The following is a 20,895-nucleotide window of genomic DNA, read 5'->3' on the forward strand; positions in this document are numbered from 1 at the left end:
ATTTAAGCTATGTTTCCTCCCCTTCCTCACAGGCAGAGAATGAATTGAATCATGTGAAAAACGTAATATGTCGTCTTTAAAACGTGCATGTCGTCAAACACAAGGTATGTCGTTTTATAACCATCTTTATGTTTTTATCAAACCGAGCTCTAGAACCTGTTAAGATCAATGTCTGGAGGCCTCTAATTAGCTAACAAGACTCATCTTGCCCGTAGTGTGGAATCTGTTGAACAAGATTTTATCTTTCATTTCAGGGTTATTTATGTAGAATAATCCACTCCAAGTGGGTGTTTGTTAAACAGTGGATGTGGCTGGAACCCTTTCAGCGGCTCCCTCAGTAAAAATTCTTGGGTCTACTTGAAGGTCAGGTTTCAGTGAGCGTTCTGCCTATTTTGGAAGCAGAATGCGAATAAACTTGCAAAAGAGTTTAGAAAATGAGGCTGCCTCCTGCGGTGACAGACTTATTAGAGATTAAACAAAAGCAGCTGAGCCATAGTTAAAGATTACCAGCTTTCTCTTTTATTGAAAAATATAGCTGTTATTTCAAAGACAGGAAAGTGAGGAAGGTAAATATATTAATATACTGTAAAACCAGAATAAGAAATAGGAAAGGAAAACAGTACATACTTGGCATTAACACTACAGCCACTGAATAGAAAAACAAGAAAACATTCTACAGCTGAACTTTGAGCCAGTTGTGTTTCGCAGTCCTTATCTTTTTTTGCCACTCACCAAAACACTTCTGTCAGGGTACAGGAAACTTTTAAACAGACCTGAGGCAGAAAGTATTTGCAAATTCCTTTACATGGTTTGTTCTGGCCTACATAGCAGTTTCCCACAGAGAAACACGACAAATGCCAGAAAGTTAAGACAATTACAAGAAAGTATTTCAGTGTAATTTAGTATACTTTTCCATAATTCTCTATTTACCTCTTCCAAATTCCACCAGTCTGGGTTGCCATATTGGTGGAACACTTTAAATCGTACTTGCAAATACAATTTGGCCACAAATGTGCTATTAAGTGTTAGAGCCACTAACATTCTTCTGCTTCTCACGCTATGAACACACCGTCACACTTCTGACAACAAGGATTGTTTACTGTAATCACCGATGGCACAAATTATATTTACATTAAAACATGTCAGCTTGATTAAAACAACGGCAGATAAGGAGTGTTTTTGTTCTTTTCTTTTAAGTGTCCATTTCTTAGTGATAAACATGAAGGATTGCAGTTGCCCAAACAATCCACAAACAATATTTTGCACACTGGATCAATAGAAATAAAAGACATGATGACAATTTGGCCATTTACATCAAAATATGAAAGAGGTCTGACTCAAATCATACTGCGTATCTATACATAGGTAAACAATAAACAAAATCCAACATCCTGCTAACATTACCCAAAAACATGGTTAGAACATACTTGGCAATTTCGTCCAGATTGCTTTTAATTTCAGAACTTCTTGCAGCCTCGTAGTGTGGACACGGTTCCAAAACTTTAAAACAACCCAAGGCAGAATGGCACAGCATCCTGATTCTATGTACACACCCCTGCATCAATGCCACAACAGGAAATTCAAAGCTCCCATTTGTCAAACGTGGCAATTAGTTTTCCAACACAAAATAAAAAAGGTCAGACATTAATCATGGATACCAGAGAGGAGAGTACACCTACTCCTTCTGCCTTATTTATAACTGAAAGTAACCTGGAGGAGCCTACTGAGTGAGCCCGCGCTGCAAAGCAAACTGAACACAAAAAGAAAAAGAGAAACAGCCCACCTGTCTGTCCCTGACCCTGCTGTTCCTGGAGCAGTTCCAGCTGGTCTGGGGCCAATAATCCAGCACATTTAATGAGTAGACTGGGAAAGGCCAGATGATTGGTTGATTTAATCATCTGTTCCTACTGTGTGATTTGGGGTTGTGTAGAGGAGTGGAATATTATCACTTGTGGGGCCAGTTCAGGTAATATCTGCCGCTCTCACTGCCCCGAAGACATACCTGGTGCCCATCTATTAAGTAGCTGCGCTCTAATGACACTCGGTACATGTTTTTACATCCTTTCTCTTCCCTAAGAGACAAGCGTGAACACGTCCAAAGAGACGAGGTGTGATGGATAGAGCCGTAACTATTAATTTAACCGTAAGCATTTTTCTGCTGCGGCGACTCCCTTTCAATCTTATGCCTCCCTGCTGACCTGCTAACCCTACCGACCTCAGTAATGATGTGGAATAAGATGTGACGGCGCACAAAGACACACGTTTAGCCACAATCACCACGTCTGTCCTGGTGTTTAAAACAGTACAGGACACAGAACACATACAAAAGGCCTCTTTTTTTTTTGACAATTCACATTTTCATTTGTCTTACCGTGACAGTGACAGACAGTTTTATGTCTACTTGAGTCCAATAATTAAGCATAATTAAGTGCCATGTAGCAAAACTCCACGGAAAATAAGCTAGCTCACTCTGTAGTACCATTAAGACGTTTTTGTGAGAACTTAAACATATCAGAAACCCCAAATCAAAACTTATCAATCAAGACAGTGCATTAAGAATGATCCATCCCTTATGAAAAATTAATGAATAAATACCACAGCTGTCTGTGAATTTAAAGTATTAAAACCTTGCCGAAGAGAGAGAGCAGCAAAATGATTCTAATATAATGAACTACCAAACTCAAAACACAACAGACTCTACAACCGTAGACCAACTTCCAGATACAGTATGTACATAAAAATAAAAGTAAAAAAAATAGCAAAGATCACCCCTTAAAGTCAGAAGTGGACAAAAGTAATAACTACTTTATCTATTTAGTGTCTATGCCAAAACATTGTCATTGGCAAATGAAGCTCCATGATCACTCCCACACACACGGGGATTACACAAAGCTATCTCAGTTTCACTTCTTGTCCTTTTCCCTCTTCCTTGTTCAGAATCTGTAGTACACACACACACCATGTTTGTGACATCGCACACCCTTCTCCTCACACATCACACCTCCAAATGTGATATTCATGTGACTGACAGCTGAGTTTAGAGTTCTCTAACCTCATGGCCACCCTTTAATTATTAAAACGAGTATGACGCTCGTAACCAGCGGCTTGCTGCTTTCTCTTCCTCTTCGTTAAAGCACCTTTGTGAAGGACAAGGTCGGAACATGGTAGCCAGTATTATTTGAACTTGGTGAATTTCCCAATAATAATAAGACTAATGTTGCAAACATGTGCAGCAATTAACAACCCAAACCTTTGAAGAGTCCCACCTTGTGAGCCAGTCTGTTTGCACTCAGCTCACATCTCCTCGCTACAGCACAGTGAATAAGGCTTAATTGGTTTTATTTATGATGTTGAACAAAGTGTACAGAGATTAGATTGATCTACAAGAAGCTTAAAGCAGATGTGGCCCTGCCTCTAACTCCCTCCCTCGCCTTTCCCAGCTTGTGGTAGCCTCCCAATGTTCTTCTCCATTAGTGTCCCTCAAGACTGATGGTGGCAGTGGTACCGATTTAACCTACACTCGAATCTCATCATCATCGTCGTCATCCATGAAGGTGAAATCTTCCTCCCCGCGGGGCGAACTGTACTTCGCGCTGTCCGTGTCGCCGTCGTGGAGGTGGTACTGAGCCTTCTCCTCAGGGGCTGAGCCGGAGCTGGACACAGAGCAGCTGTCCAGGTTGTGGTGGTTGTTCCTGGTGTGTAGCTCCGGGGTGTAGGGGTCCACCGTGGCCTTCTGCTGGTACATGCTGCGAGGGGGCCTGGCGGGGGCCTGCTCCTCCACGTCATCATCTATCTGGGGAATATGGGAGGGTGACGCGCGGCCCTCGCTACCCTTGCCTTCTTCGTAGCCGAGGTCGTCCTCCTCCCAGCCCTTCTTTTCCATGACGCTCAAGATGTCCCCGAGCATGGAGGGCCCCAAGTCAATGTGGAAGGACATCATAGACTCGGCGTGCTTCATTCCGCCTCCCTTAGGCATGGATGGAGGCAAATCTGTGAGTTCGCCGAAATTGCGCTCGTCGAACTCCGCGTCCAACGTCGCCATCGCTGCTGCTCCGTTTACGGGCCTGCTTTCGATCTCCGTCAGCCTCTTCATGGGGCTTGAGGAAACGCTCTTCGGCAGTTGGTGTCCTCTGTTAGTGTCCTCGTCGTTGAGGTAAGGCAGGGATATGGCATTTTTCACGTAGTTGGACGAGCCACCAGAAGGCGCCATCATGTACTCATACTTGTCCCCCCGGTTTACTGACTGAGAGCGCTTGCTGCTTCTGAAGGTGCGCGACAGCAGCCCTGGTTTGGGGCCCGGGGAGCCCTGCTTTGTTTCCGGCTCCCTGGGGGGTTCCCCTGATCGGGTGCTGAGAAATGAAGTGTCCCCGAAGGCATCCCCTCCCCTGCCAACGTGCATGGTGTGGCGGAAGTCCCCCAACGGAGCGCTTATCATCTCTGCGGTCAGGTCAGCCCGAGACCGCCGCTTTGACTGGTTAGAGTTGTTCACCAGCTGTTTGAGAATCGGCATGATGGCAGTCTCTTACTTATAATCCACAGAAAGAAATGAAACTAGGTTCTGGAGGAGTTCGATGGACTTCCTTCCAGGATACTTTGGCAATCGTATGAGATGTTGTCAAAGAAAGTATAATTCCAGGTGTTTAGTGTGTGCAGCCATTCTGGTCCTCCAGCTCTGGTTTCATCTTACTGTTGGATCAGCCTATGAGGAAGAATAAAGATCATTAAAGCCACGTAAGTACTTATGTAAACCAAGGAACCTTGGCAGTCAGTATGGAAACATGCAATTAATAAATAACAAACACAAACACAATCTTATTCAGATGAAAATGTAAAATCCCACTTTGAATGCTTTTCTAAAGAGCTATGTCTATTCATTTCTCACCGCCCACTATCAGACAACTCTACCCTGATCTGCAAGAATGGAAACTTTTGTTGCTTCAAAATGAGTCTCACTCAAGTAGTTCTAAACTAGCAAAAAGCTTTTATGTGCAGAAGTCTGTAAGGGTGTTATGTAATGGTGAAGAAAAGCTCTTTGGTACAAAGTTTACAGCACCCTCACCTTACTTAAAACCAGTAATAATACCCCCATGTGAAGCTGACCATGGCAAGATAAGTTCCCATTCAAAAGTGCCAGTACAATTCTTCTGGTACATTTTTGAGCTCTCTCTAAAAACTAATAGGCTGCTATCGCATTCAGTTTTTTTCAAGTGGCTGCAGTGTCTGCTGTCACTGCTGCGCTTTAGTTCCCATTTAGGCCTCTGTTACATAACCAGCAAGACACAGGATACTGGGAGCCGGAGCAGTTCAAGCTGGCAGGAATAAAAGAATGAAGAAGAAGAAAAAAAAAAGAATGAAGTGGAACAGCATTTCTTCAGCATGGATCGAGTTACAGCGGAGCTCAGAAAGTTCAGATCTGCTACATTCTTTTCTTCCTATCGTCAATGGATACAATGTTTCCTCCACTAGCGCTTTGTGTTTTCTCTCAATCTGAGCATCTCCAACTGAATATTCTGTTCTGGCTATCGCTGTCTCATTTCATCTGTTTTTCACTGAACACACGTCAATGAGAAACTTTCAGTGCATCATAAAGTGACTCAAGCCTTGAAACGTGATTTTAAAACAGAATGGAGTTGGGAAGAGGTTTAAACACCCACTTATGTGCTAGCTACAGTCCACTAGCTCCATGTGTTACTGGCATTAACAAGGGTTTCAATTGTTTTAGCCAGACAGCAATCCCATCATTCTCAGTGTTTTCAAACTGGAGCTGACGCCCACACTCCAGGCCTGTATGCGTATCCCCACTGTGAATGAATGGGGGCTTCGCTCAACAATATTCCAAAGCAACGTCACCCATGAAAACATTTGCATCTCTGACAAGAACCCATTCAATTGGAAAGGCAACTGTAGCACTAGAGGGAACAGAGGGGGGTTTGATAGATGATAAAAGCTGGTGCTCTTTTTTTTTTTTTGTTCACTCCTCTTTCAAAAGAGAGATCATACCCGAAGAGAACTGAACTCTATCCACTGCCACGGTTTTCTCTTCTGTATTCAACAACTTCATTCAAGGTTTCTTCAGTAGTGATAGCTAATGGGGGAGATGCACTGTCCCCACAACAAACGGAAAAAAAAAAAAAGATGACACAAAAGAAAGGGCTAACAAAGAGCAAATGCAATAACAATAGTACTTGAAAAGCTTATTTTCAAGTTCTGTTGTAAAGGCAATGTGAGTTCAAGTTCACACCCTTGTATGTGACAACAGGAATGGGCTTACTGTTACGAAAGCTATTTAAACAGCAACTGGGTGCCAAATTATAAGATTATGGCACAGAGCAAACCAATGCCAACAAAGTCCCTCTGAGCTGACTCATAGTGGCTAGATTAATGCAGTGTGATCTATCATTAGCTAAACCCTTTATTACTTCATGCTTTGTGCAGTAGCTAATTATGCCGCACAACCAGGCTACTGAATGTGTGACTGACCATTCGAGACAACTCATCAACTGATATGTTCCTCCCCGCTGCCCATAGTTCTGTATTTCTCTATGGCAACATCAGGACAGCAGAGCACTGGCTACGAGGGAGCTTCCTGTTTCTAAGCCGGCCGGAGACAGAGAGAAAGATTTTATCCCCTACATGGAGAGATCAGCTTATTCAGATGGATTAGCCCTTCCTGGTGGCCACATGCAGGGCAATAAGACAATTGCCACAGTGCAAGAGCTGAAGGGGAATGCTTTTGATGTGCCTTGTCACTTGAAGACATTCAACCTCCGCATAAAGTATGTCAGTGGGTGCTCAGATATCAAAAGGTGCAAACCTCACACCTTAAGTCATTCTAGGAAATGGCCCGTTTTATGTCTTTTGGGGCCCCTCTGGTGTTTGATGAGGAATAGCTTCACATCCACCCCCCCCCCAGGATCATCAAGACCCCATTATTGTGAGCATGACAAAAGATGAAGTACGGCCTGCAGGCAGTCCTGTCACATTCAGTTCTAGCCTTTCAGTACTATTTAAAAGATAAATCATGAAGGATGGCGGAGTCGTTCTACTGTTTCAAAATAACGTCCCAGGGACCATTTTAAAAATCTCCCAAAGTGCTTTAATGCTCTGCATATAAACTGTAGCTGTATTACATTTTCTTTCACACAAAGTGTGAATCTTTTTTTTTCAGTTTTTGGGGGAAATCTAGCCATGCTTTTACAAAATCAATGTTAGGTACTGAAATTAACTTCATATCCCTATGTGTCTTATTCCAGATAATAGAAAATGCAAAAAACTATTCATATTCCCATTATTTTTTGATTGGTTGTCACAATTCTTAGCCCCAGAAAAAATAACTGTAGAGCCAAATTATACTTTGGGCTCCTTTTCTTTCATTTTTGGAATTTTTTTGTAGATTTACTCAATTGAAGTGGTGAAGTTGTTTTTTTCCCAATGGTTTCCAATCTTCATGTGACAATCTAATATCTCAACCTTTTGGACGTTTCCTCCTTCAAGTCATCATTATTATTATTGCTAGATACAGGACTGAGTGGACTATTCCATTATTTGACCGTGCTGCATCTTGTAATTTTCTTTATTTCATTTATTTTGGGGGAAGGGAGGTGAAGTATGGATCGGAACATATGTTTAAAATTATTTGCTGGGGCTTTTATTTGTTAGGTTTTGTAAATGCAGGGAGAACAACACCTAAGACTTACTATAAATAAATGAAAGCAAACATGTTCAGTGTCTAGACAGAAGGAAAAACATACAGTGGAAGCTCTGTGTTTGTACATACGTTGTGCTAAAGTCAACTTAATGACCAGGGATTCCAGTCTAGCCTGTATGGCCCATACCACACACGCTCTCAGTTCAGCTGGGGGCAAAATTCCATCTCAGTCCTGTTTTTACAGGCTCGTGGAGCAAAACAGATTACTACCAGGACATAACTGCCAAAATAAACACAAACAAACACATATAGCTGAACATGTTTGTGTTAGAGCACTAAATATTCCCAAAGAGGTAATAAGTATTATCTTTTAGTTGAGAACTATTGCCTCAGTCATCGTGCCAGCCAGTGACGAAGCCTTTATGTAACCGAGCACTCAAAGTGCCACATGACTCTAGCTCAAACTGAGACAAGTGGTGACAGGGCCATGAATGATTAAGAGCATCTTATGTCGCTGGCAGACTCTGATGCATGCAGAATGACATCATAACAACCACCATGCTCATCAGCGTTCAGTCTCACTCTTGTAATCCCGTAGATCACAGGCGCCATACAGTCCTCAGCTATCCCATGCCACTTTCCCTCCTTCCACCCGTGAATGAACAGGGGAAAGAGGCTTTGACTGTTTATCCTATCACAGCTTGGCTACCGTGGACTACAGCAGGCATACACGGACTGCAACAGTTTCTGGTTTTATTTTTGACTGCATTTCAATTTTTAAAAGGAGAGACAGAGAAAAGGTCTAATGTATTCACAAAGTGGGAGCATCCATGCGAGAGTCACAAGGAGTCGGGTAAAGGGTACTTACACAACAGTTATATTGTCTGGCAGGTTATCTTGACATCTAGAGAATATAAAAAAGGGGAATAATTACGTATGCTTCTCCAGTTCCTACCAGTGACAAAGGTGAGAGTATACCGGTGACCCAAAAATAATATAAAAATAATCCAGTAAATTATATACAACAAGCTTGGGTTTACCAATGCTGTCAGGCTTGCTACTCTGTATTTTGACTTCAAACTTTGTAATTTAAATACTACAATAAGTGTTTTATTACATACAATTCCTGCATAGTAAGTCCTCCGTGTCCCTTTCTAAATATAATGTTAAAACTGAGACTTTGTCTGCAGAGCAGTAAGAAATCCTCTGCTTTGTTTAACCTTGAACTAGCCAGGATCTCCTCTATTGTTCAACCCTATTGTCAGAAACATTGATATGCAAATGGTTATATACGAGTCAGCAAATGCCACCTATGACATTGCAAATCAATTAATCAATGGAGCTGCATAAGAATGGAAAGTTCTTAACTCTGACAAAGAAGGTCAGCAAACTTCATTTGGCTCTACTCTGTGGGGCTCACAACCTCCAACCCAAACCTCTGATTCCCACGGGGGGAGAGGAGGCTGATGGTGTTAGAAGCACTGAAATCACAACCCAGTCTGTCCATCAGGAGCATCCGCTGAGGATGTAATATCATCTATAAATTGATTCATTTACTTATCAATATTCAGCATCTACCACAAGACTTGGACAAATAAATAAAATAAATCCAAAGCTATCAAGACTAATGATGCCAGGAATGAAGGAATTAGGAGACCTCATGGACTATGTATGAATCTGATTCTGTCTCGCGTCATGTAGCTGTAGCCTTGGTGTGAGCTCATTAGCGACGCCTCCATCTCACTTCACGGTTTCCTCCAGTCCAACATCTTATTGTGCTTGACTCACCGCAGATAACAGATGGAGAAATACACTGTTTATGTAGCATACAAACTCAGCAATGCTTCGTGTAACACACCTCAAAAGTGGAGCAGAAGGAGGTCTAAATAATGTGCAGTAAACTATTCTTTGTTCTTCTGTAACAGAAGGAACCCGTTCGTCCTGTTCAGCTTCATACCTCGTCACACAGCGTTGAGGCTAACCCTGTGTGACAAATGGCAGAAATATCTTGAGCCGAAAGAGCCAAAAGGAAATATCCCCACCAGCCATGTTCAGAGGAACAATACCTATTTCACACAGGTGTAACTCGGTCTATCAGAAAGTATGATCAAACTGTACAGAGATCCAACGCACGATCTGTAGTCACCTATTCAACTCTCCCACAGCATAGGATTTCTGGGAGAAAACTGATTATAGATTAATGTAAACATATTTATGGATATTATATTCCATTTCTGCCAATAGATCCTCCTAAATGTTACACACTGGACCTATTAGATAAAAAATACTCTATATACTATAACACCTGAACACCTTTGAGATGACACAGAAGGGGGTTCTACAGCTGCTTAATGTCTTATAGTCATAGTGACCAGTTTTGTTTTGCTTGCTGATTTATAATTTAAGCTGATTAAAAATGGACCAGTAGTGGCCCTGTAGAGCGTGTTTAGAGTTTATATTATGTGTTGCACCAATGCAGCAGTTAACAAGGATGTTGAATGTGAAGAAAATCTTATTTGATTAAAATGAAATCTCCTCGGGGGCTGTTGTAATACCTTAATTAGCTAAAGTTTGAGCGCTGTGTCACCAGACTTGTTCTCACATAACACACAAAGACTATTAAATTAAACTCTGTACTCTAAAACTTTTACGAAGTTACAGAACATCAGTTTGTCCTCACTAATGCTTAAAATACTTTAAATGTCCAGATTTTAAAAAATGGCAACGCTTTACATCAATACATTTCTGTTGCACGGCAGAAACCGGAAACATGCAACAGGTTGGACTAAGTGTTGAGTTCTTTATCTGCAGAAAACTGAGTGTGCTCTCATCATGTAAAAAGCATTTGGGAGACATGTTCAAACAGCTGGGCAGAGAAAATGTACATCAGCAGGACTGCTGCCCAAGCTCTCTGTATGGGTGTGTGTCTGTGTGTGTGTAAACTGTAGTGTATCAGCCTCCAGGGCCCCAATGCCGCACAGGCAGAAACAAAACCACAGGAGGATTAAGGGCAGCGTGTTCAACGTGAGCAAATAAAACCAGCGTGCCTGAGCCGGCCCTCTGCACAGTGTGACAGGAGCACAGGACAGCAAACAGCACACCTCCGTCCACCCAAAAAAAACACAAGCCAACCGACCTCCCACTGCCTCATGAGCCAGCCCTCCTCGGCCTGCCCCCAAAATCCATCTCCTACTGCTTTTGGTGTGCTGCGCAAGCTATCGTTATGACCCCAACACACCCAGTAACGCAATCACCTCGTGATTATGTTGAGTGATTTTCTCTAATCTTTACAAAGCCTGATATCTAGAAGCAGAATACAGGCTTCCAAAAGATTTCTCTCCAGTTGCTCCTGTGTATCAGAAAAAAAAAATAAAAATGTTTGGTCAGACACTGGGTGGGCTGCCATGCTGTGAGCTTGGCTCAAACCAAACACATACATAATGAATCATGTTTCTTGATTATAAAATAAGTCATTGACCAAACAAGTCTCCTGAGAGTTGGTTTCGGGGGTAAAATGCCCCTGTTCTCCATGTATTAATAATATCCTGAATAAAAATGTGAAGGGGCACAACATTTCCCATGTGAAGCAACCAGGCCACAGAGACTTTTGCTAAAAGGAAAGGCACAGATGGAGGCACTGAAGAGAAACACACCCTCAAAGGGGCGGTGGAGGGTGTCACCACATTGGATTCACTCACTCATGCCAGCACAGCGACAGACGCTCTTTCACCGTGTCCTGCATGAAATGTACCCAAACCCTCATTACGGCCACAGTGGAGGGATTGTACTGTACTGTGTGTGTGAGTGCGCGCACATGTGAGTACATGTCTAATTAATCACTGAAATCCGCCCCATCAGTCTCTGACAAACAGACAGCATTCAAGTCTGGTACCAGAGGGCAGGATCGGAGCCAAGTGGTTGAATTAACCGTTCAATAAGCTGCTGGACGATGAAACAAAGCTGAATTTCTACTGAGGATTGTGCTAAAAAAGACAGAGAGAGAATACAAACTGCTCTGTTACAGCAGGGACGCCAATGTCACAGTTGGCTTGCATTATAGTTATGACGTTCAAATAGTTTACTGGCCATATTGGCTGCTATTTCTCTAAAGAAACAGGGTCAGAAGCACTAACAAGTTGGTTTACAAAGAGACCTTGGGGAAAGAAAATATGCCAAATCACTAAAAAGATAAGCTGGTGCCACAAAAACAGGACACACACACTTACACATACATGTACAAACGTTGGTGAAAGCAGCAGGAGGCTTCTAAGATAACTCACTGTTTTGCTGCACTGTGTCAACTTCTCAACTGCCTTTTCTTTTTTTTTTATCAGCAGCCTCCCTGCTGAAGTCAAACACACAAACCGGCTATAAAGGCCTCGGGCACAGAGCCCTAACTGACAAGATGAGTTAATAAACCCCTGTGGTGTTAACTTTAATGACACCGACGCTAGACAACAAAACGCTCACTGACAAAAGAGAAAACACCGGCCCACAAACATGGCCACTGGAACCCGATAATAGCAATTCACAACAGCTGACGAGCTGAAAAATCTCAGAACTAGGACGGAGATAAAGACCGGAGCTCCGGTGCTCGTAAAGCGCATTGTTAACTTGATTGCATCCTAACTCGCCTTACCTACAACCCACTGCGATTGGGTAAGAGCCGTGTGTGAGAAGGACACGCTTGCTGTGAGCGAGTGTGTGTAAGTTCTTCCAAAAGTGACTCTTCAGGAATGTCCAGCTAAGCACATTGGATTGATTACATTTCAGCGGCTCAGCTCACCACTGTATGTCAGTAGAGTAGAATACGCTGTAGGACTGGTACTGACGCAGCTCAGGTCATAACTTTTGATAATCAAGTAATAGTTTATGTAATTTATAAACATATCAAACATTCTCTCACAGCTTCTCAAATGTGAGGAATTGCTTGTTTTCTTTCTGTTTAATGTTAGCTAAAGATATGGGGATGTTGGTGTGTGTGTGTGGGTCGGACAAAACAAGCAATTTGAAGAAGTTACTTGAAAAATTGCATTCAGTATTTTTCGCCATTGCTTTGAGTGCAAGGTTAATTGGAAAAAAACAAAAATTAGGCAAAAAGTAGCTCTACAAAATAAAATACCAAAGGTTTATGTCGGACAACATAAAAGCCACAACTTAACATCACACATCACGCTCCTGTAAATCTGTCGGGCAGATCATGAAAGTGTGAGATCCTGAGAGCTTTTCGGGAATCAACACCTGATTCTGTCAGTGTGGTCTTTGAAGATTCATCAGTGTCATCTTACCGCGATCCATCTTTCTTTGATTTGGTTTGCTACTTTGATTTGGTAATGAAGCAACAACTTTGATTTCCTTGCAACTTGCCTGCGAGCATGACGTTTTCATTAGGGAAGCGCGCTGTTGTGGCTGCGTTCACATGTGTATGAACTATGTGTGTGCAGATGTGTTTGAAGTCCGTCAACGGTTGGCGTTTAAACCGCTGCAAATGGGTTCAAGGGTCATCGGGGAAAGGTGGCCTCTGCGTTCTGAGTCACCAACCTACGGTTCAAAAACAAACACACACACACACACCCTGTTGGTTCCCAAATACCAGACAAAATTTTCTCTGTAACTGAGGAACCAGCAATGTCACACAAAGTACAATGGAGGAGAAAGAACAAAAAACAAAGCAGTTCAGACGAAGACAGGAACCAAACCCTTTCGGCACGCCCAAACCACACGCATGTACCTATAAAGGAAAACGGATAAAAGCACAAACACGCACAAGATGGGGCTTAAAAGGTGACCCACATGAACGACATCCCATTATTTGCAGTGCTTCGCATTCAGTTAATACAAAGGCCTGAGATCCTTATCTATCAAGGTATTGTAACTTTTCACCACAGTCTATTCACAGCACAGGATTGCTGACCTGGAAATGTCCTCTAGAGGCTCAAGCAGGAAGATGTGGGACTCTTTATTCGTAAAGAAAAGCAGCGATTCTCACAGGATCATCAGACAACCACGATAAAAGCCATAAATAGTTCATGTGACCGTTCCCATCTCCTGAACTTGTTTCCCAGCATAAATTTGTCATCTAGCGGGCACAGAGGTGACCGCGGTTACACCAACAGTCCTCCTTTGTCTTTTCAGTATTCGCTTGAGAGAGACACCACCTGTTTCTGTGTCCATACAGAGCCGCTAAACAATGAGGAATCGCTGGACTGTAAACAGGCCAAAGCCTAGACCAGAACAGCCAGCTGCACACCACCGCTCGTGTGTTTTGAATGTATGACCCAGTCATAGTGGAGTCAACATATATTGCACAACCACGGGCAACACTGTGTCAGTGACTAAGGGTGGAGGAGGGAAACTTAATGCAATCATATGTAGTTAATGCTTAACTGTGTATAGAAGCCGGCATTAGTGCTGCTACAGATGACAGAGCTGATGGAACAGAGAAAGGCGGGTCGATTTATGTTTCACTTACACTATTCAGCTGATAAATACAGCTCTCAGAAACAACTCCTGCATTATTATCAGCTTCAACAAAAGCGACAAAAGATTTTCTAATTAATTTGATTACTCAAGTGGGGAGATGACAATAATGTATGCTGCTTACGAGGAAAGGTTTTCTAAAAAATAAAAAAAAGAGCACCTTTTGGGGTTTTATCTCTATTGCACAACATTTTATTATATGAGGCCTCTTTGTCATAAACAACTCTCAAAAGAACAACTTTGACCGGGGCAAGGGGTTCAGACTTCCTACAGCTTTACAAAAAATGTAATTTAAAAGTGGCACTCCACGATTTTACACCTTAAATTGTAGTTGAGTAGGATTATCTCAGCTTGGGCTTGGAGACTACAAACTTATAACAATAACCCGGAGGCTTTCCAGCCCGGTGAACCACTCAATGCTGTTCTTCCAAAAGTCTGGTTTTTACCAAATCTCCACAATGGAGGGGGTGAGAACAGACATGAGAATAAGACCCAGGTTTACCAGATTTCCACTTTAAATCAGCGCCACTGGTGGACCTCATCTGAAAGTTAAAGGTGTGACAAATGTTCCAAACTATGTTTTCACGATCACGTACTGTCATTAGAGAGGATTCCAAATGATGTGAGTCGGACAGGTGTGCCAGCTGATGATGGGTGACGCGGTTCTGTGGCGTCCTTGTATAAAACAGAAACAACAGAGGATGTTCAGAAAACTTTCGCAACGTGAGACCAACCCCCCATGCTGGTCACGTTTAGCTTCAGTGAAACTTTAGACAAGATAATCATCCAAACAGGTTTTACAGCTCTAAACAATGCAGTTCAGAACACAAACAATGACAGGTGACGGTGATGCACTATAAAGACACAGTAAATGTTTGATAGTATTACATAATATGGTATTTTGAGTAGTTGTGTTTCTACGAAGGGAGTGAAATGACTCAGCACAGGAACATAATTCCTGTTGAACTGGTTATTTTCCTCCACAGTGGTCACGTTACACTGACACTAACCCAAACACACACACATCTGAATGACCGAGTGACAGGTGTATATGGGTTGTTGTGCAAAAGAAAAAGTGAAAGTGTTCCTATCCCCAGTGGGAACAGCTGTGATGTTGTTGTTAAATGGGATGGTAAAAGCCTGGTGGTGCCGCTGTGGCAGAACCAGCTAGGGTCTTCTCTCTCTCTCTCCTTGTTCTGAATGGTGAACATCAGGAGGTTAGACACCATTTTGACCTGTTTAACTCTTCAACACTCAAACTGCGTGGCTCCAGATGAAGAGCTTTTGAAATAGACCTACTCTTCCAAAAATAAATTAGAACTTTCTAGAGAACAATAATGAACCCGTCGGTGGTTCTCTACCCAGAGATTACAAGATGATGAACAGGATAGGTTGACAGCAAAAACATCTCTCTGTTTCTGTTCTTCAAGATTTTCCTAAAATATATGATTTTCTTCTTGGATTACTGGATAATTTAATCTATAAAAACTTTTCAAGTAAAACAAGGGGTCTAGGGAAAATCACTCATTCATCACTTGTTTTAAGGGCCCACAAGCCACAAAGGTTGGGTACCACAGGGCTAAATGATTACATTTTCACATGCAAACCTTTGTTTACAGATACTGATTGATGGACTTCTGGTCGGTGTGTTTCTCTTGCTCAAAGTTCAAAGGTAGATATACTGTGTGAAAAGCATGAAGACGTTGACGCAACGTTGGATTTTGCTTCCATATAAAGCCTGTTCAAAGATTACTCAAGTATCCTCAGCATGATTTCTCCTCAGAGTTCAAAGGCCCCGCTGCTTTCTTTGCAGGCGGGGTGAATCCTGTAATTGTCTGAGACAAAACAACTCTCCTCAGTGAGATCAACATGAGCCTCGATGCTTTCCAGTATCAACAGCTGAAAATATTACACATCCGTCACTTCTGAAGTGATTGATACTTCACAGAAATCGGGAGGCTTCCACAACTTCAGAGCTCTGAAGTGCACCCCTGAATCGCATCCAATATTCCAAGATTCCAAGAAGTATTTTTTCTACATAATACATTTTGACTTTGACTCAGAGTTTATCTACATTTAGTGACAACTAAAAACTTTTGCTATGGACAAACTGCCCTCTTTGTTCTGTTTCTGTAGAAACCATCATCATGTCTAACGTTCTCACAACATGCCCACAATGATTCCTAAAAACTGATTCTTTTTAGTGAGTTTTCCTTGTTTCCCCCAACTGTATGACCTTTTGCGCAGGCCGTGTAATTGCAGCAAAGCCATGCAGAAGACCAAATGTCAAGACATTCTCCCATCATTCCCTGTCGGTCTCCTATGGAGCATGGGATAAGAGTAGGTGGTTTACTGAGACCGCAAACAATTTACATAGGCCTTTCCTAAGGCACGGGAAGCAGCAAGAACGTGTAATATAGTGTAACTCATCACATCTGACTCCACTTCAGTCATTTATATTTTTTCTCTCATATAAATTAAAGCAAAAAGTTTACACTCCATACATTAAACCTTCATATGAATATGGAATCCAGACACACGGCAATAAAATACGGACTCATTGTAGATTCACAAGGAAATGAGTTCCCATCCACTTTAACTAACTGCATGTGAAACCGCCTGAAGTTAGTGTTTTCATGAGAAACAGAGTGCAAATGAGTCTAACGGCCTCTCCCCAACCCCCACTCCTGCGCGCCCTCCTCCCACTATAAAACAGTAATGACCTCAGCGCAGTCAGAGTCGGGCAGGTAGCCAGCTTCCTCGCTACGCAGAAGCAGTATCCTCCAGAGCAAACTGAAATAGCCTCCACTGCAAAAAAAAGCACAGTCAGAGATGACACACACACACACACACAGAGATTCCCTTCCCCTCTGACTCTGCAGCGCACACAATAGATCCTGATGGAGATATCTGCCTGGCAGCTCGGGAGAAGCCGTACAATGTGGAGCTGAAAGGCCTGAAGTGTGTGTGCGCCTTATAATGCGCCGCTCCGGTCACTGGAAGAGACACAGAAAAGCAAGAGGACGCTGGGAAAAAGTGGCGCTGCTGGCGTGATGGTGATCAGGCAGAGTCTGACCTTGGCCTACATCTGTCCTGTCAACTTCAAGTTGTACAGTTAAGCATGTCCCCCCCCTCCCCCTAAACTGCCTCTTTCTCTTTTCTCTTTCTCTTTATCACAGAGCTACCAGTACAGTGCTGGGTGAATGATTCATCAAGCAAAATGACAAATCGGACTGAGGGCTGTCGTTAGGGTGTGGTTGTGTTTGTGTGTGTGTGTGTGTGAGTGTTGGAGGGGGTCAGAGGGCAACGGTCCAACACCAAAGCAAAGCCTATAAGTCAATATGTCCACCTACATTTGAACAGACATGGCGGTTTAACAGGAACGAAGGGCTGATTGGTGGCGATGAGCGAGGAATAATGAGACTGGAGGTTATAAAACGGGCCTGCAGACTTTACGGTCAGCACAGTTAAAGTCGAGCACACACTACACTGCCTCCAATCGCAGAATGATGAATGAGGCCGGGCAGGTATACAGCCACGGCGGCAATTCCAGAGCAAATTACCCAGTTCATCAGGCATGGTGACCATGAGAGGCAAGTGCCAGGTCTGTAAACACAAACAGGAACAACTCGCTAATGAAGCGGGATGGTGGACAAATTTGGGAGTGGGGGGTGAAAGTGGCTGTGTGGTTTGTTGAGCTCCTGGTGGATTCTCAGAGATTTCAAACAGTGTTTTGTCTCCCCACAGCAGAGAGTATTAATGTTACGTAACTCTCAGTGAAGAGAACTGATGCTTCCATCTGCCTGCTCAGATTAAACCATATCCTGTCCTGTAGCTGGAAATAGTTATTTGGGACACTTATTTCAGACTCTGCAACCTGGTTCTCACTATTGAAGTGAATAAGTTATTAGTCATTTGTGTGAGTCCAGAGGTATGTGGACCCTTCGGGACTCCTAATGGGGTTCCCAAATGTGGAATGGTTTCCTTTCACTGTTATTTAACCCACTTAATGACCCCTTTCACCAGCTTATAGTGGTTTATGTCTCGCCACTAAAACTGTTGTTTCATAATATATTACACAAAAGCAAGACTTCTTACAAAATGGGTTCCAAAAATGTAATCAGGTCAGTAATCTTCTGTAGTTGGAGAAAATGTTTGGAAAAGCAGTTTGCGGAGCTCTGCACAACTTTGTGGCCATGATCCAGACTGCATGCATGGTTAAAGAGCTATTATAACGATAGGTAAAAGTTTCTCCAGGTTAAACAGAACAAGCAAGCCAAGAGGAAGAGCATTTGGAAATAAAGAATGAATTGTAAAGCACATGTTTGACCCAAAAAGATAATTCCTTGAGCTGAAGTGTTGACTTTGATGATGTTATGGCTTGCCCTTTGCTTTCTTGTCTTGATTGGGTTGATGGGAGGACACAGAAGACGCCAGAGGGCTCAGTGACTTCGCTCCATAAGGGGACAGCCAAGAGCTCGACGAGACTGCCAGGCGCTGATTGTCCACAGGCAGATTTGAGATTCAAATGAGATGCAGATTTCACACCGTTGGCTTAGACATAGCCTGTTCCCTGTTCCCTGACCCCACAGAGTCGCCTCGAAACTATATCAGACACACTGGCTACAGCCGAACACTCACTAAAAGTCGTCGCTCGCAGAACAAGCATAAAGAAGTTTAATACAACAGGACATTATAGCTCACTTAACTCTATGAAGAAGAAATGTTACCTTTCTTTACGGCCCGAGCGACGGGGAACTTTCAGGTTATATTCCACTCAACATTCCGTAAACACAACAGAACAGCAAAGCTAGTGGAGAAGCCTCTGTGTCACTACAAATTCAGCTTAGTTTCCTCGGCAGGAGAAGGCAGGAGAAAGCAGGAGAGTTGCGGCAGGACAGTCCCCTCGTTGGTGCTCCAATGTCCGTTTAGTTTGCATCTGTGTGGCGCACAAAGCGGCCGTCCCCCTTGCCCTCCCCGCCTCTCCCCTCCCCTCGTGTGCCGGGGGAGCACCACCTCCTGCTGCGGTTTAAAGGGCCAGAGCACCGTTTATCAACAACACATAACAAAAGGCAGAACTTCAACTTGGTGGGGCTCCCAGGCGTTCAGTTCGGGGCCAATGGCAATTAAATGGGATCTCCAAACGGTTCGGGGAAAAGCACACAACAGTAGGATTTAGTCAAATTTAAATTTAAAGGGACAGACCTACATTTTGCTAACTCAAATATTCACTTTTTTGATTGATGCCACTCTTAAACTTGCAGGGTAAATATGAAACTACAGCCAAGAGATGGTTACATTAGCTTAGCATGAAGACTGGAAACACATTTCAACTGGAATGCCCCCGAAGTCGGATATCCATCTAGGAAAGTTGGAAGAACATCACTAACCTCAAAATCCAAGATGGCTGCTCCTCAAATCAACTAAGTGAAAACTATAGCCTACTGTTTTTTTTAGCAACAAGTCTTTTGTGTCATTAAATCTGTCATACACACATTACCATCCAACTAATGTCTGTGGGCATTAGTTGGACAGTAATGTGTGTATGACATGCTAACAATGGCTAATGGATAACCATGGCTAGAGCTTGGTTTTCCAACTTGTTATACTGGGACGCAATCAACTGGGGTATAATGTCATTCCGAGCTCCGACTTAGGACTTCCAAAGTAAATGGAACGCACCAATAGCACATTACCCCGTAAAACTACACTTTGGCATTTTTACACTTTAATTAAAAACACACAAAGTATTAATTAGTGAGCTTTAGGTGCAGTTAGATTTTGTTGCCTTTGGCCTTTACTTCAGATTTACCCTGGAGACACAAGAGTGGTATCAATCTCCTCATTTAACTCTTGACAAGAAAGCAGAATAATAAGTGTGTTTCCCAAAAGGTCCAACTATTCCATTTGCCTTTTTCCCCATTGTGAATTGAACTTAAAATTATTTGAACCTGAATCTAATCAGCAGGACCCATTGAACTTTTTTCACTCAAACCCTACCTTTGGGGGGTGGAGATCTGTTTCACATTGAACCCAGTGTTATTGCTTTATTACATCTTTTGAAGTAATTGGTCGACCTGCAAAAATCATGTTGTATAAGCATTGGTGTTCTACCTTAGATAAAAGTAGATTTAATAATAGGAACATTTAGCCATTATTATGGTATAACAATAACAATCCCACTCTTTTTCATGCATGTAGCAACACACAAATGCCAATTTTTACGCAGTATGAGCATGTAGTCTCTGTAGTAAAACATTCTGCTTACGGCATATTTATTCAAAATACTCACTAAATACCAGAAATGTGCGGTCTGAGCGCGAGTCCATAAAATTCTGCAGGAATTAATGCTCTTCCCACTTATGATTTGTATAGCATTAGGGCAAATGTACTGCAAAGTAGCCCATTAGTATAATTAAAGGTCCAGACATATTGATTTATAATATTACTAAGTCATAATAGCCATGAAGGTAATTAGGGTAGACTCGGTGCTCTTTGCTCAAATTATTTTTGACAATTTCCAGATGACATTAGAAAAATGGCCTTTAATTTCACAAACACAAAGCAAATTTACAACCTTTGATGCATAACACATTCAGGTAATGTAGAAAGGAGCTTGTGCCTGTGTGGTTACAACAGTCATCTGGTCCTCAGGTGTGAACTTTAACTCTTGTTGCACCACTGACGCCCACCTGTCTGCAAGAGCCTCGGTCGCCCACCTGTAAATATCGTCAGCTCTTATATCATTGCATGATGGACCAATTAGT

At 42.6% G+C, this 20,895-nt stretch overlaps 1 protein-coding gene across 1 annotated transcript; it reads right to left on the minus strand.

The window, feature by feature from the left end:
- Nucleotides 1-496: 496 nt before the first annotated feature.
- Nucleotides 497-19,088, minus strand: cdc42ep4b (CDC42 effector protein (Rho GTPase binding) 4b). Its single transcript, XM_035663636.1, has 2 exons — nucleotides 18,859-19,088; nucleotides 497-4,699 (listed from the first exon to the last, which is right to left on the minus strand). Exon 2 carries the CDS (start codon nucleotides 4,508-4,510, stop codon nucleotides 3,515-3,517), a length of 996 nt encoding a protein of 331 aa, XP_035519529.1. The 5' UTR covers nucleotides 4,511-4,699; nucleotides 18,859-19,088; the 3' UTR covers nucleotides 497-3,514.
- Nucleotides 19,089-20,895: the final 1,807 nt, after the last annotated feature.

This window comes from Morone saxatilis, unplaced genomic scaffold (genome assembly GCF_004916995.1).
Source record: "Morone saxatilis isolate NCDOM2014 unplaced genomic scaffold, NCSU_SB_2.0 Contig1, whole genome shotgun sequence".
Taxonomy (NCBI): Eukaryota; Metazoa; Chordata; class Actinopteri; family Moronidae; genus Morone; species Morone saxatilis.

What these genes read in the sequence shown, in the direction of transcription:
- cdc42ep4b (XM_035663636.1), bottom strand. Translation starts at nt 4,510, where the DNA reads ATGCCGATTCTCAAACAGCTGGTGAACAACTCTAACCAGTCAAAGCGG.